The sequence below is a fragment of the Propithecus coquereli genome, unplaced genomic scaffold (genome assembly GCF_000956105.1).
Source record: "Propithecus coquereli isolate 6110/MARCELLA unplaced genomic scaffold, Pcoq_1.0 Scaffold35, whole genome shotgun sequence".
Lineage (NCBI taxonomy): Eukaryota > Metazoa > Chordata > Mammalia > Primates > Indriidae > Propithecus > Propithecus coquereli.
In genome coordinates, this window is record NW_012149174.1 from 2,748,217 (window position 1) to 2,764,978 (window position 16,762).

General features: G+C 37.7%; 1 protein-coding gene across 1 annotated transcript in view; it reads left to right on the top strand.

Moving 5' to 3' along the window:
* AIM1 (absent in melanoma 1) overlaps nt 1–16,762 on the top strand; it is a 48,882-nt gene that overhangs the window by 8,516 nt on the left and 23,604 nt on the right. Inside the window, exons 3-7 of the mRNA XM_012651229.1 lie at nt 2,294–2,341; nt 2,429–2,547; nt 4,479–4,644; nt 7,012–7,151; nt 16,133–16,259. Of these exons, the coding sequence (XP_012506683.1) occupies nt 2,294–2,341; nt 2,429–2,547; nt 4,479–4,644; nt 7,012–7,151; nt 16,133–16,259 (600 nt within the window). The remainder of the gene's footprint in view (nt 1–2,293; nt 2,342–2,428; nt 2,548–4,478; nt 4,645–7,011; nt 7,152–16,132; nt 16,260–16,762) is intronic.

The following is a 16,762-nucleotide window of genomic DNA, read 5'->3' on the forward strand; positions in this document are numbered from 1 at the left end:
GGTGCTTTGAGAGTTCAGAGACAGACAAGATACTTTTTCTTCTGTATAAAAATGTTCAATACCATCCTTGGAATTTTGAAGATTTATGAAGTAGCCTCCTCTATTTGGAAAGGAAACTTTCCTAATCCTTTTTCTCACACTGTGAGATTCACTTTCTTCCCCTAAGTAGCAATATGCATTTATCCCATGCAATTGAAAAGGTATTTTCTCTTTGTTGGGAAATAATTTTTTTTCCTGCAAAGTTGTGGGAAGTAAAGAATTTTGGTTTCTGTTGCATCTTTCCTTTAATATAATAGAACAACAAAATATGATTTTGAGAAACAATTTTGATTTCTGCATCTTCTTTTATTTGACTGCCAGAAGTTATTTTCTTTACTCAGTTTTTGGTGTGAACTAATGTCTTTTTGTTACCAAGTTTAATACTCAACACTGAAGAAGGACAGTGAAAGAGGAAGGCAGAATATAAGATTTAGAGATCAGTTCTGCCAGTCTGGACACCTGAGCTCATATTCTGGTGGCCACCCTGTGAACCAGCCTATCTGGCAAGTGTGGACGGTGATTCAGCACAGTTTATCTAGGCAGAAAATACTCTGCACCCTTCCTCATCTCTACGTGGGACTGCAGCATGTTTCAGTGTATTGAGGGGCCTTTGCTGCAATCCTGTCATAGAATGTGATTTTGGAAGCTCTTTCAAAATATATAGTTGGGTTTCCAGCAGAGGCACAGATACCTTTTTCATGTGATTTCATAAACCAGTGGGTTTCAAACGTTTTGGTCTTGGGACCCTTTTACATTGAAAAGTTATTGAGAACTCCAAAGAGCTTTTGTTTATATGGGATATGCCTATCAGAATTTACTATATTAGAAATTAACACTGAGAAAATTGTAAAACACCAGAACACACAAGTGCACGTTCCGTCAGCCATCAGAGCAACGATGTCATCACATGTCATGGAGCCTTACTCCACTGGACACTTGTGAGAGGAGATGGGAAAAGCAAATAAGCTCTCCTTATTATAAAAATAGTTTTCACCTCCCTCATGGACTCCCTGAAAGGATCTTGGGGAACTCCCAGGTGCCTCTGGAGCATACTTTGACGACCACTTCTGTAAGCAAGTAAGACTGAATCAGCCTATAGTACTCAGAAATCATGGAATTCCTAACTATTTCTCTCAAGCACAAAATTTGCTCTAGTCTACTTCCCATTCATTACGGCTTTGTTCTTTTTAATTATTCTTAGATCATTTCTCTTATTTGACTACAGTCTGACAGAGTCTGACAACAGAATGTACAGAGTTTCACTATGAAAACCAAGTTGAATGGTGTAAAAAGGAGAAACAGTATGCTTTATACTTTTTCTAGGCCTTTTTATGATTTAAAAAAATTTTTTCTGTCTTTCAGTTCTGGGCTTTGAGTTTTGTTTTAAATTTTAGGCCTTTTCTTCAGTTTTTCTATTTCTCATGTGCATATATAAAAAAGTACATGCCATTTTGGTCTCATAATGCTCTAGTGGAACCTTATGGGCTTGTGAGCATCTTATGCTATGATATGATGCAAGAGCCATAGATCAAAAGCAGTTCTTAGAATAGACATCCAGGTCAGCATTGAAAGTTGTCCATGTTTAGTAATATTTTTACATGTATAATTACTTTTATTATCTTATGCATTTCTAGTTTTACTGGTCTTGTCAGATGGTCTTGAAAATGATTAATTTTTGGAGCCATATAAAAATGTATTTGTCTATCAAAAAAAGGATTAAATATACCATATGGAATGTACATTGTGAAATATACCATAAACACTTTTATTTAGACTAGTAGTTATTTGATGGTAGAGGTTACTATGAAAAAACATTTATAGATTCAGGAAGGGTGTGTATATGAATACATAAAATTGATTCAACTCTTTCTAGGTAAATAATACATTCTAATTTCTCTTTGAGATTATACTGAGATTATTTGAATTATAATCTTAGATGGGTTTTTATTATGCGAACTGACATAAAACATAGGTTTGACTTTTGAGCCCTGAATTTTCTAGCATTGGTGAAAATATCCTAGACATTTAAGTGAAGAGAAATTGAAATGGCAAATTCAGTTAGAGGGGAAAAAGCTCTTAATTTAGAAGCATAAACTCAAAGAATTTCAACAACTTTAGTATAGATTAAGGTGGACATGTTTCAAAATTGATGAATTGTGAGATTAAATATGATCTACTTAAAGGATCATGGTGGAGAAAAGACTGTTATGGAAAGTTGTAATTATTTGCTGTGTTCTTGTTCATCTGATTACAGACTTTTAGAGGAAATGTACAAAATAAACTCAATCCCCGACCTGGAAAGGTAAGATTATTTTCTATTTCTAGTCTCTATTTTATTTTGGTCTCATAGAGTACAACAAAGTGTGCTACCCCTTTCATTTTCTCGTAGGTAGTGATATACAGTGAACCCGATGTCTCTGAGGAGTGCATTGAAGTTTTCAGTGACATTCAGGATTGCAGTTCTTGGAGCCTCTCTCCAGTGATACTCATAAAAGTTGTAAGAGGATGGTAAGAATGGCACTTTAAGTTCCTGCCTTACAGTGTTTGTGTTTTACATTCTTAATTACCTATTTGGTCCTCACTTTATTTAAAATTATGCCTTTAGCAATGTAAAGTGCAGAAAATACTACTTATAGTAAAATAAGGAATTCATGTCTAAAAAATATAGTTTTTAATCATGTTTCTGATTGTTGGAGTGATACATGTTTATGGGAGAAAAGTTGGGAAAGTGCAGCAAAACGAGCTTCTTTTTCCCACATATCCCCACATAACATTGCTTTGGACTAGTCCTACATCTGGGTCATAATATACTTTGGTTAATGAGTTTTAAATGAGATTGATAAGAATTGCACTAGTCATGTTGCTAGGCCTGATGTGACTTTTTAAAAATCTATAAGGAAAAACATTTTTGCTTACGTTTTTGTGGCAGTTCAGTGAAGGACTAACCTAAAATTTACTTTCCAATTTTTCAACAAAAGATGGTTTTGATAAACTGGTGAAAATATAAATACTTTGACAGTTTTTAAGATTGTTTACCAGCTTAATTGCCTCTTGAAAATGCACAGGAAGTTGAATAAAGAAAGGGCAAGTTAAAAAAAAAAACTAATCTGGCATAATACTTATCTTCGGTATCTATTTATAAACTTGTTTGAAATCAAGAAGGTAGCATTCTAGACATTTATGGTTTAAAAAATTAGTTTTTATTTTGGTTTCCATTTAAATAAAAATGTAGCATCTTTCCTATTAGATTTATAAATATTTTAATATATTTTTCTGTATGTTCAACATAGTCATTAGAAAAACAGAGTTTACTTTTATTCTGTAATTTGAAGACTGAGGATTAAACTAAAAACAAATTTTGTGTGACAATTTTAATAGAACAGTGCTTTTTCTGTTCTTTTGCAATTTTTGTTGGCTTTTTCTTGAAACCCTAAGCACTTATTACTATCATATGTTGGCATGAGGTTCTTCTTTAGCATTTGGCTGTTATTAGGAAGAATATTTTAAAAAATGCTTCCCATTAACATGCCGATAGTCCTTTGTATCAACATATCTGTTGATATGGCTGTGATATGTAAGTGAAAATCCCTCTAAGAGAAATGTTATTTTATTACATAGGGAGGAAAAAAAAAAAAACACCCCACTACAGTAAACACCCATTTATCTGACTTATTATTTATAAGTCTCCACTAACTGGCAATTCCTTAGAACTGTGGTCCCCCACCCCTGGGCCGTGGACCTGACCCAGTCCATGGCCTGTTAGGAACTGGGCCACACAGCAGGAGGTAAGCAGCAGGTGGGCCAGTGAAGCTTCATCTGTATTTACAGCCACTCCCCATCGCTCGCATCACTGCATAAGCTCCAACTCCTGTCAGATCAGTGGTGGCATTAGATTGTCATAGGAGCACAAACCCTGCTGTAAACTGCACGTGCGAGGGATCTGGGTTGTGTGCTCCTTATGAGAATCTAATGCCTGATGATCTGAGGTGGAGCTGAGGTGGTGATGCTAGCTCTGGGGAGCAGCTGCAAATATGGATTATCATTAGCAGAGAGGTTTGACTGCACAGTAAATGCAATGCACTTGACTCATCCTGAAACCATCCCCCACCCCGCTGCCCCGTCCATGGAAAAATTGTCTACCATGAAACATCCCTGGTGCCAAAAAGGTTGGGGACTACTGCCTTAGAACATTAGTAGCTGCGTAACATTTATATTGATAACCCAAAAGTTCTCTGAGATCCTGATACAGTTCTTGAATTATCAGAGGCTTAATTATACTCAGTAAAGTTTTAGTGTTAGGGAGAGTTTATGCTATTTTAATTGCTAGAGCGTTGGTCACTAATATATACATATATAGGGGCAATTAGCCAGAATTTTTGAGTAATCACAACTTCTGTCACCAAGAGTGGCTAATTGGTTTTTCTGTGTTTTATTCTTAGTTGGATTTTGTATGAGAAGCCAAATTTTGAAGGGCACTCTATCCCCTTGGAAGAAGGAGAACTGGAACTCTCTGGTCTCTGGGGTATAGAAGAAATTTTGGAAAAGAATTGGGAAGGAGAGTCTGATAAGCCTGTGGTGATTGGTTCAATCAGACTCATGGTCCAGGTAGGTTGTGTTAAATCTGGGTTTCACTTATTCATTCAGCAAATATCTATTCATTCTTACTCTAAGGGGAATGTTCATTTTATGAAATAAGTGAGAAAAATATTTGGTGCTTTATGGATATATTTCTGTGATTTAAGTATTTTTGTTCACTGTAAAGAATTAGAAACACTTAATTGGTTAGATATTTTTCACAATAAATCCTTAAGGTAAATCTTTCACTCATGGCCTCCTATTCCCATCGCCCAAATACATTTTACTTAGTAACCTGGTGCTGATGAGTTCCATATGAACAGATTTTTCTTTTACTTAGTTTTTTTGGTTGCTTCATGAGTTCTGATTAACCTTGAGTGGTTTATAGGCATTCTATTTTAGAAAAATAAATAATCTAAAAATAATTTAGTTGTCCAGCTGTGGAGTTTCATGTGAGGGTAGAAAATATTATTTGATATATTTGAGGCCACTTTATGGGTTGGGTAAAATTTGTTGGTTTCTTGTTTTAGTGATGAGAAAGTTGTTATCATAGTGTCTTTGTGGCTCTTGGGATTTGATGATTTGGGATTTATGTTTTAAAAATGTAAGTAATGATGTCTTCCAAGTAGAAAATGAAAATTCCAAGTTTTAATAGAGATGAGTGTCAAAGTGCAATAAAGAGAAAAGGAAGGTTCTAAAATGAGATTGAGTGAGAATGAGTAATAGTTTTTGGCAGAGGAAAGAGTTACCTCTTTCCTAGGTCAACATTTTTGAGTGACTTAGATGATAATTGGTATTCTAAATGATTTATATTTTAATGGCTTTGAGTACATAATGTGATAAGCCTAAGTAAGACAGGACAAGCCCTACTTCAAAATGTCCTAATTAATGGAATATTTTACGCAGAGTTTTCATTTCTTGCTCAAATAATATTGGTAATAAAGCAATTTTTAAAAATATCATCTGAATCTCACCATTGTGAAGTGTCCTCTCTTCATTTTTTGAATTCTCAACCCCTTGTTGGCCATATTCTAATATTTTTTTTCTCTAGTTGTAAGACAATATTCTACTTTTTTTTTTTTTTTTTTTTACTTAACACTGTGGTTCACAATCCTTTTCTTTTTTCTCTCTATTCCATTTCCCTAAAGATCACACTCCATTGGTAACATCTCTCCAGGATTTGCACCTGGGGGGAGATACCAGAATCAGGTGGGGTGAGGATCTGGGTACATTCAGGAAGGTGGGATAAGGGAAATGTTATCTCTTGTTTCTCCTGATCGTAGCAGACTTAATGTAGCAAATGCTTTTCCTGTTACTGCATAGTTTGGGTTTTGGCTGAGCCTCATATTCCATTGAAATAATGTGCTGTCATTGAGTACATAAATGAGGTACCGTCATTTATTATTTCTTCTTTCAGTTGATCTTAAGGTTGTTTCTAGTTTTTTACTATTTCAAATAATGCTTTGTGAACATTTTTATACATTTAATAGTTTATAATTTTATGATTCATTTCCTTGGATTAAATTTTTCTGAATAACGTCACATTAAAGGGTATGGTTTATGGCTCCTGATATATCATGAATTATATTTTATTTACTGATGGTGTGCATGGTTTCTTAAAAGATGAAACATAAGTCAAAACATATTAATATATTCGAGAGGGTCACCTTTTCAGTTCATTTGAGTTGCTCCTTTTGGTCATGTTTGAAAGAGCCTCGCCTGAACTACCCTAAGTGTTAATATTTCTTCTACACCTTAGTTCACCCAGTGTAGAAGAGGTTTAGTAAATATTTGATTAATGCTTAGGCATTCAGCCAGGAGAGGCCTTCTGAAGACTGTTTGATGGGCCATGGATATGTAGGACATGGAACAGTGACCAAAGTACAGAGATTTGAGAATCAGCATGAATGTGTGCTTTTGCCTTTATGACTTAGACCAAACCAACATCATAGAGAAATGTTTACTCAGAGCCAAGGAGAATTACAACAGAGAGTATATAGACACAAAACAATAGTTGAGGAAGACTACAAGTGCAGCCGTTCTGCAGACTAGTCGGGACTTGGATAGTTATATCAGAGCAAAGGAACCAAAACCCCTAAGGCCAAGTGAGAAGACAATAAAGAAATTCATTCCACAACTCTAATAAAATACATTTCTGATGATCTTTGCTTGAATGTTAACACTGAGATATATGACTGAAGCAGTGTCTGCCCTGAAAGAGGCATATTATTAATTCATGGATGAAAACAGAAAGGGATAAAATGGCAGGAGCTCTGTGAAATGTATATCTAAAGCTTCTTTTAAATAGTTACAAGAAAAAGAATAACGAGCTTACCCCATAGAGTTGAATACTTGGTATAATTATTATTATATACGTGTGTGTGTATATTGTTTTAGGATTACAGAATTAGTCAAATCGACTTATTTACTGAACCAGAAGGGTTAGGACTCCTAAATTCCTACTTTGATGATACTGAAGAAATACAGGGATTTGGTGTAATGCAGAAGACTTGTTCCATTAAAGTACATCAGGGCACGTAAGTATTTTATTTCAAATACAATTTTAATGACGCTTTCTTGTGAGTGTAGTACTGGAAAGAGAGGACTTAAGATATTTTGCCTCTGATTTTTTGTCCTCTTAAGTAATTATTGACTACAAGGTATATTTTTATAAGGCACATAAAATTTTGATTCTCTTGCACCTATGTTACTATGATTCATGTCTCTTATAAACAACAACAATTTATGAGAGGAAGTATAGGAAAAAAGTTACATTTTTAATATATGGCTTTCCTTATCACAGAGGAACTTGACTCATTCAAACTAGGTAACAGATCATACCTTCGTGGTAATTCAGAGGAAGTAATTCAAAGCATGTGCCCCTGATATTTCAGGTGGGATGGAAGCCAACACACATGGTACTTCCTTTAATATTTTCACACAATGCTGTACCAAGCCCCTAGGATGTTGGTTTCACAAATCACAGGAAACAGCAAGAACATTGTGAAGGAAATAGGAATATCTCAGATGGGGAAGAAATTAGGATAGAAAGTGCATACTACAAGACCAAAGAATGTGGTCTCTAAAGTGGAGTACATAACCCAGGGCATATGAAAGACATACCCTGAGATGCATGAAAAAAAAAAAAAAACAAAAAAAACCCACTAAACCTTCTTTATATTTTATTTAAAATCTCTACCTCTTAAGATTTTATTTTTTGTATTTTTCTCATATGCATAATGTATTAGTTCAGTGGTAACGTATACAAATTATAAATATTCATATATTCAGAGAATACTCAAATGTTTTTACTAATGGGCTACGCGGTTTACAGAAAGTTTATAGTCTCTGTAAAGTGAGATAGAATATCTCTGCAGTGAATGATAAGGCACTTCTTACTCATGTTGTTTGCAATCTGTTGACTACTAAAAGTCTTGGTTGCTATTGTTCTTATCTTAGAAATGATTGGATGGTGCAGAATGTAGAAATTGGGCAAATTAGAGATCACAGAGTCTGATTTTTGATTCTCAAAAATTAGGAACTAAAATCTTCTAGGCAACTTAGTAGGAAATGTGACTGTTGAGATTTGGGCTCTTTGAATAATTGGAAGGTGGTCATATGTAAGAGAAATCAGATGTGTTCCCTGTTATTTCTTTCATAGGAGGTCCCAGGAAAGACCAGTAGAAATTAGGTAAATTTTGACTTGGCCTACGGAAGAACTTGCTAATGGTTAGAGCGGTTAAAATGGAAGTGGGCTGCTTCATCAGGTAGAGAGTTTCTCATCACAGGATGGGCAACAGTAGAAGATGGAAAAGAGTTTATCTAGGGTTTTCTAGGGGAAGTAAAGTATGAGTTACATGCCTCTTTTATGACTGTTCGTTCATTGATTTATTTACCTTTAACATTCTGAAATGTAACATACTTAGGGAAAAGTTCACAGGTCAATGTACAGTTTAACAAATAATAAAGTGAACACCCAAGTAGGCACCACACAAGCCAAGAACTAAGACACGACAAGCACTCTAGAACCCCAGCCAGCTCCTTCCTTCCCTTTGCCAGTCCCCTCTCTCAGAAAACAACCTCCCTCTCCCCAGATAAGTGAGATAATAGCAAGGAAAGACTATGGCGATGGTTTGTCAATATACAAAGATATATTTATTAAGGCAGAATTTAGGGTATTAAGAGAAATGCCAATTTAAATATCTTTTTGATGTGTAAAATTATTTTCCAAAGACAATGTACATTTTACTGCTTTTTAAAAATTTCTATTTTTAATTGACACATAATAATTATACATATTTATGGGGTGCAATGTGATGTTTTGATATGTGAGCAAATCAGGGTGGTTAGTAAATTCATTACCTGAAGCCTTACTTCTTTGCGGTGAGAACCTTCAGAATCCTTTCTTCTAGCTATTGTAAAGCATACGTTATTGTTAACTGTAGTCAACCTACTGTGCGATAGACCATCGGGACTCATTCTTCCTAGCTGTGACTTTGTACCCATTGACCATCCTCTCCCCATCTCCCTCTTCCTTCTCTACCCTCCTCAGCCTCTGGTAAACTCTTTTCTGCTACTTCCATGAGATCAACTTCTTTAGCTCCCACATGTGAGTGAGAACATGTAGTATTTGTCCTTCTCTGCCTGGCTTATTTCACTTAACATTCTCCATGTTGTCACAATGACAGGATTTCATTCTTTTTTATGGCTCAATAATATTCCATTGTATGTATGCTACATTTTCTTTTTCTTTTTTTTTCTCTTTTGATAACTGGTCCTAATGTACCACATTTTCTTTATCCATTCATCTGTTGATGGATGCTTAGATTGATTTCATATCTTGGCTATTGTGATAGTGCTGAAGTAAACATGGGAATGTAGATGTCCCTTTGACAACTGATTTCATTTCCTTTGGATATATACCCAGTAGTGGATTGCTGGATCATACAATAGTTCTATTTTTAACTTTTTGAGGAATGTCCATACTGTTTTCTATAACAGCTGTACCACTTGACATTTTTGCCAACAGTGTGTAAGGGTTCCCCTTTCTCCACATCCTTACCAGTACTTATCTTTTGTCTTTCTGACAATAGCCATTCTAACTGGAATAAGGTGATATCTCATTGTGATTTTGATTTGCATTGCTCTGATGATTAGTGAGGTTGAGTATTTTTTCATATACCTGTTGGCCATTTACATGTCTTCTTTTGAAAAACTTACTGCTTTTAAGTAGTGTACATTTTGAGTTATAGCAGTTGGTACCCTGTAGGCCTTAAAAGGCTATGAACTTTGTTAAGATGATTAATTTGGAAGTAGGAATTAGGAAAGTCTTTTTCTCTGCATATCCTCTCTAAATATGGCAAGGAACTGCAACTTTAACAAATATAAACCTCAAAAAGTGTCTATGAGATGTATACATTTCAGTAAATCAATTAATTAATTGGGCATTTACTATGTGCTACGTGCTTTTCTAGGCACTGGGAGTATGGCAGTGAGCACATAAAATGACATCCCTGTTCTTATGGAATACACAGCACAAATACATACATAACGTTCAGACGTTAAAGGCTACAAGAAACGTAAATTACAGAGAGGGGCAGGGGCAGTGCTATTTTAGATGCCGTGGTGAGTAAAAGTCTCTGGTGGCATTTAAGCAGGGACCTGAGGATGTGAGGGAGTCTGCCCTGAAGCTAGCTGGGGGAGGAGAGGCAAGGGAATGTCCCAAGGCAGGAAGCACAGCCTTTGCGAAAGCCCTGCGGGTGCTTGAGCAACAGCTAGGAGGCCAAGGCAGCTGGAACAGCCTGAGCTGGGAGGACTGATAGGAGGAGGCCTCACATCACTCATGCCTTTTAGGCCTTGAGGAGGAAGGTTTCGATTGCCTCTGAATGGCATGGGAAATCATTGATGAATTTTGCTCTAACTTGTGTTTTAGAAGGATCACTTTGATCTCTGTGTAGAAAATAGACTGTAAAGAGGCAAGAGTGGAAGCAAAGAAACCAGTTAGGAGGCAGTTGCGGTCATTCAGCGAAGAGGTGACGGTGGCTTAGACAGTGTGATAGTGGTGGCGGGAAACGGTTAGATTCTGAATGCATTTTGAAGGCTGAACTGACGGCATTTGCTGACGGATTGTATGTGGGGTGTGAGGAGACGAGAAACATTCAGGATTTGGAACCCCAACGTCTGTTGAGGTGGAAAGACTTGGAAGAACAGGCTGGGAAGGAAGGTGAAATTCAGGAATTCAGTTTGGACAGGTTAAGTCTGAGGTGCCAACTGCACATTCAAGTGAGAGGGCAGGAAGGTGACTGGGTACGAGGCTGGAGTTCAGAGGAGAAGCAGGAGATAGAAATTTAGGCATCGTAAGCATTGAGAAGGTGTTTAGGCCAGGTGCAGGATGAGGTCCTGAAAGGGAGTGAGTGTAGTTAAGGGAAGAGAAGCCATATATGAGCCTTAGGCACTTTTATATTTAGAGATTTGGAAGAAAAGTGGGAATCTAAGCAAAAGAAAATGTCTTAATCTCTTGCTGCCATTTTTTCACATCAAAGCAATCTATACACCTTCTTTTTCTTTTTTTCAAAGTATTGGTGTTAAGTTTAAGAACATCATCCTTAGAAAAGAATGAAAAAGCCATCTGCCATAATATGTTAATCTCAGTGTCTGGAAGGTTTCACGACTCAGGCTTGGGCTACGTCGAAGCACAATGAGCTGCCTTAAATGATGTTTCTTCTTGGCAGTAAGTTTAGCTTTGCCTCGTAGGTGGTACTTACGGGCCTGTCATCGCTTACAATTTATGATGGGCTCGCATGGCGATGGGCATCTTTTTCCCGGCTGTTCATTTCTGTTGTCGTTAGGATAATGGAAAGCTGCCTTGGATGTCACTTCAAAGTTTGGACTCTTTGAACTTGGTTTGTAAGCTTAGGGATCAGGAATTAATACCTTTATAGATCTACGAGGAAAGTCTTGATGGGTTGAGAAGATTTAACTGAGTACTCGAGGTCATTTTGCTTCTGATGGTGCACCAGACCCCTGAATTGGGATGAGAGGAGTCTTCTCTGTGGGGGGAACAGTTTTAGATTCCATTAGGAGATTCATTCCAGGACCCATTTACTGTAGATTGAGGTCTTCTGTACATACACAAAATAAGGGTATTACTTGTCAAATTCTTATTTGAGGAAATGAGTAATTTCTAACTAAATTTGCCTTTCAGATTCTGTCGAGTGTAATTTGTTTTTAAACCTTTATTTTAAGCAGCTGGCCAATCCCAGCACTCATCCTCCCAGAGGTGACGGTGTTTTTTGTTTTTTTGGTTTTTTTTGGTACATTCATAATAAAAACAAAGAATTTTAGAATTTCGAAGGGAGGATAAAGGTAATCTGGCCCAACACCATCACTTAACCAAGGAAGAGATAGGCTTCGGTCATTTTCTCCAGACTAGGGTTAGCTATTAGCAGAATGTGGACTAGAATGCAGGTGTTCTGAAGTCAGGGGACTTTTTTTAATGGCTAAACATTCCTTGATCATTTTTACTATGAAATATTTGATATATACAGAAGAATATGTGTGAGTTATGAAGCCTCATAATAAACTCCCATGGGCCCACCACCCAACTTATGACCTAGACCATTACCAACACTGCTGCAGAACCTGTGTAGCCCGCCCTGGTCCCGTCCTCCTGACTCCTCCACACATGTAACCACTCTCCAAAGATTACCCACATTGATGAATATGTTTATATTTATTCTTTTTTCATTGCTGTATAATCACTATATATATTTTATTATGCAGTATACCATATCTGCCCAATTTTTTATTATGAAGGTTTTCAAACATACACAAAAGCAGAATTGTTCCATGAACACCCATGTACCATCCACTTAGATTCAATAATTATTAACATTTTGCCATATTTGTGTTATTGTTTTTCTGAGCACTCGAATGTAAGTTGCAAGTATCATGACCCTTCATTCCTATCGTTAGGTCTAGAGCCGGGAGGGAGACACACGAAGCCTGAGGTGTAGCAAAATGCTGTTTATTTTGAGCATCTGGGTGCAGATGGGTGGAGGCCAAAAGAGCATCCACCACGAGGGAGGGGAAAGCCCTGGGTTTTATAGAGGGTTTTTCTGGAGGGAGTGAGCAACACCTGCAGAGGTAGGGGAAGGGGATAGCTTCATCCTTATCAGGGCGAATAGGAGCACTGGCATCACTGCAGCTGTCTGTGGTCCTGCAGCTGTCTGTGGTTGAAGTTAGATTACAACCTCGGGCTCTCCAGACTCCTGAGGCTTTTGTTTCAGGCTTTATGATACTTTTCAGGTTCACACCCAGAACAAACCTAACACTATATACTTCAGCCTGCATCTCTTTATAATGACGTTCTCCTGCCCAAGTATCACTGTTACACCTAAGAAAATTAATAAGATGTCCATGATAATATCTATTCTATAGCCCATAACCAAATTTTCCCAACCGCCTCAGGAATGCCTTTTATAGATCTGTTTGTTTCTAATCAGAATCCAATCAAGGTTCCTATTAATGAGTTTGGTTGTTCTTTCTCTAAATTACTCCCATCTTTGTTTCCCATGCCACTGCCTTTTTAAAGAATTTAGGCCACCAGCTGTCTTAGAGAATGCACCACATTCTGGATTTGTCTGAGTGTCCCCTCATGATATCATTTAACTTGTTCTTTTATCACCTGAATTTTCTGTCTCCTAGGGGTCAGGTTTAGAGGTGTGATTAGATTCAGGCTGAACAGTCTGGGCAAGGCCACTCCAAGGAGGTAGTGCCGTGTATTTATGTTGCATCACGTCAGGCGGCGTGTGCTAACCAGCTCGCCTATTAATGATACCAGCTTTGGTTGCTTGGTTAAAGTGGTGCCTCCCACATCTTTCCATTATAAAGGTACATTTTCCTCTTTGAGATTCGTAGCCCACTCACTTTTGAATAACCTCAAAGTCGGTGGATTCATATGTAATTTTCAAGTATCCTGTTGGTTCCTGGAAATGGCCGACATTCATGTACAGCCATGTCTGGGGAATAAGACTTATGATCTAGCTGGAAATGCTGTTTTTGGTTTAAGAACAAGTGAACAAGATTAGACTGATCTTTCTTGTGTGACTCAAAGGGTATTTCTAAAAGAATAATTACACAAATATTTTTAGTAAACAAAAAGATGGCCATTGTTACTTCAGCAATATTCATTTGTATAAATTTATTATGTTTATTAAAAAATAAGCTCTTGCTTTATATGAGCTGTTTATTAAGTATACCTATAAAGTTGTACTTTATCTATATTGGCAAAAGCTCATTACCTAAATGCATGGGAAAATGAGTACCTTTAGAAAGTGAAACAACACTGCCTAAAGATAGTTTCCCTCTCTCCTGATGGCCACATGAATAATGTATCTTGTTGGAACAGAATTTAGGAAAAATGAATTATACTCTGTATACGAGTTTTCCAATTCCAAAGTCCACCCAACATTCAGAAATGTCTGTTTGAGTTACCCGCACTCACTCATTCAGGGCGGCAGTCTTTTCACATGTGTCAGTTATTCAGTGTTTTCACAAATTCCCCTTTACCCAAAATTACCTTTCTTCTCTGTTATGTCACTAAACTACATGCTTCAACGAAAGTGCAGTTTTTAGTATCAGAAGAATAAATCCCTTCAGAACTCAAACTACACAAGGAAAGAACTAATGAAAAGAGTACTTTGGTAAACATCATTCCAGAATCTCAGAATCACTTGTTCATGAGCCACACATTCTATTTATGAAAAATTAAGCCCATTCTTTTGTGAAGGAGTCAGACTTCGAGCTCATCCTTGACTTGTTAGCCTAATAACATAACATTAGAGAACTGTCATTATTTAGTGAGGGCACAAAATCCATGTGTAGTGCGCCCGTGATAACTTTGAGCTCCAAAAAATATGTACTGTATCCTTAACTGTCATGCTTTAAACGTAGAAAGTTTAAAGTATCCCGTTCTTAGCCTCTGTTTTCTTGTGGTTTAGGGGCATTACAGTGGTATTTAAAAGATAAGCCTCTTTTTTTTTCTTAAGTTAATTTATTTTGAAGTATAACATTCATACAAAAGGTACACAACAAATCCTAAGTATATAAACTGAGTAAATTTTCACAGAGTGAATACACAAGTATAACCATCACCGAGATCAAGAAATAGACCATTCCCAGCATGGCAGAAGCCCTCCTCATTCATCCTGCCCCCTAGCCATCCTCTCCTCCCTCTGTCCCCAGTAACTATTATCCTGTCTTCTAACACCGTAGGTTCGTTTTGATCCCCCACCCATATACCACACCTGCCTCCCAACATCCTTTTACGTGTGTGTGGTAAATCCCCATATAATTAGTGAGTCTAAAGAAGTTACTAATTCATCCAGGGGAATCTTTAACAAAAACCATGACCAAAAATGTGCCTTGGGCCAAAATTGAGAACAAGAGAAAAACAAAGAGGGGAGCAGCAAACCCATTTTGTTGGTAAAAGATTTCATTTACAGACATCCTCTTCTTGGCACAGTATTCTGGGGACATGGCATGGTGGAGTGCCACAGCTAGGACGCTGTAGTGAGACTAACAAAGAATTGTAGCATGTAAGCGATCACCAAGAATTCTGTTTATGAAGAGGGTACGGTAACACTTCTCTTATGTAAAAGGCACTTCTCCAACATCTCACCTTCCCAAAACCCTTCCATGAGCCAAGAAGACTATGCAGTCTTTAGAGACAGTTCTAAGGGGTGTGGTTTTCTGGTTTCTAGCCCCTTGGAGGAGGGTGGGGCTGCTGGTTCCCTGACCAAAGCAGAAGTGACAGCTGACAAGCCTGATAGAAGGGTGTGGTGTTGAAAAGCTGTAAAAATCAGAACCAAGAACTCAGAAAGCTTTGTGGCCTGGGAACAAGCAGTCCTACAGACCTTCAAAGCCCCCGAGGACACCAGTGTGCATTAAGTAATGCTCACGGTGATGTTGCTGAGTAATTTTGAAAAGTGTAAATTACGTTCAGTGCACTTCCTGCAATGAGAACTGCCATCCAAAAGCGATTAGGGGCCTGGTTCTGGAGTCTGCTTGGATCAGCCTTGCCTTTGGCCTTGGGCAATTTACTTAACCTTATCTGTAAAAGGGGAACAACAGTATTCCTTCTGCAGAGCATTGTTGTGAGGATTAGATGAAAGTCTGGGTGGCATTCCTTATAAGCTCTGGGGAGATGTTAGCTGTTAATAATTTTTGACACAATGACAGATAATTAGGTGGAACTTAGAAGCAATTAATCATATGAATTAAGTGGGCAGAGCCAGCCAAGGAGAAAAGCAAAAGACCAAGAAGAGGAGCATGTAATGGTTGACTCTGTCTTGAGTCTAACCTGGGTCTAACACTTAAGTGTAACCATACATGGTGTGGGGCCACATCCTCTCCTGTTCTGTTCCTCTCGTCATCGGGGTCCAGTACCAGACGGGGGGCAAAGCTGAAATAAATGATGAGTTGTCTCCATTTCTCTCTTGCCTTGGGGGTTATTTAGATGGCTGATTTACGAAGAACCTGGATTTCAGGGTATCCCTTTCATCCTGGAACCTGGTGAATACCCTGACTTATCCTTCTGGGATACCGAAGCAGCGTACATCGGATCCATGCGGCCTCTGAAAATGGTAAAAATGAAATCAAGCAAAGTGATTCTCTGTCAGCTTGACATTCACAGGGTGTGACTTTGAAACAATAAAGCTGACCTTTTCAAAACAAATATGTAGTAAACGGGACCAATTGCTTGATAGAAATAATAGAAACAATAATGTGCTAGGTGGTACAGATAAAAAAGTAGATAAGATTATATTCTTTGCCTTCAAGGCAGCCTCAGCCTTGCAGAGCTGCAGATGTGTGCACAAAGCTTCGGCCCAGTGTAGGTTTAACAAGTGAAGAGAGTGAAGAATTAAACATCAGTGGAAAAACAGGAGGAAGGATAAATGACATTCCAACTCATGGGTAATGTGACAGAGAAGGGGGACAATAGGAGAGCTTCATGATAAATCAAGTTGGGTTTTTAAAAAATGAGCAGGATTATTTTAGATGGAGCTGTCAGAGAATGTGTTGTGTGAGTCAGGGTGCAAAGCTGGGAAGGGGCAGGGCATGATGAGGACCAGCTCGGCTGCAGGGA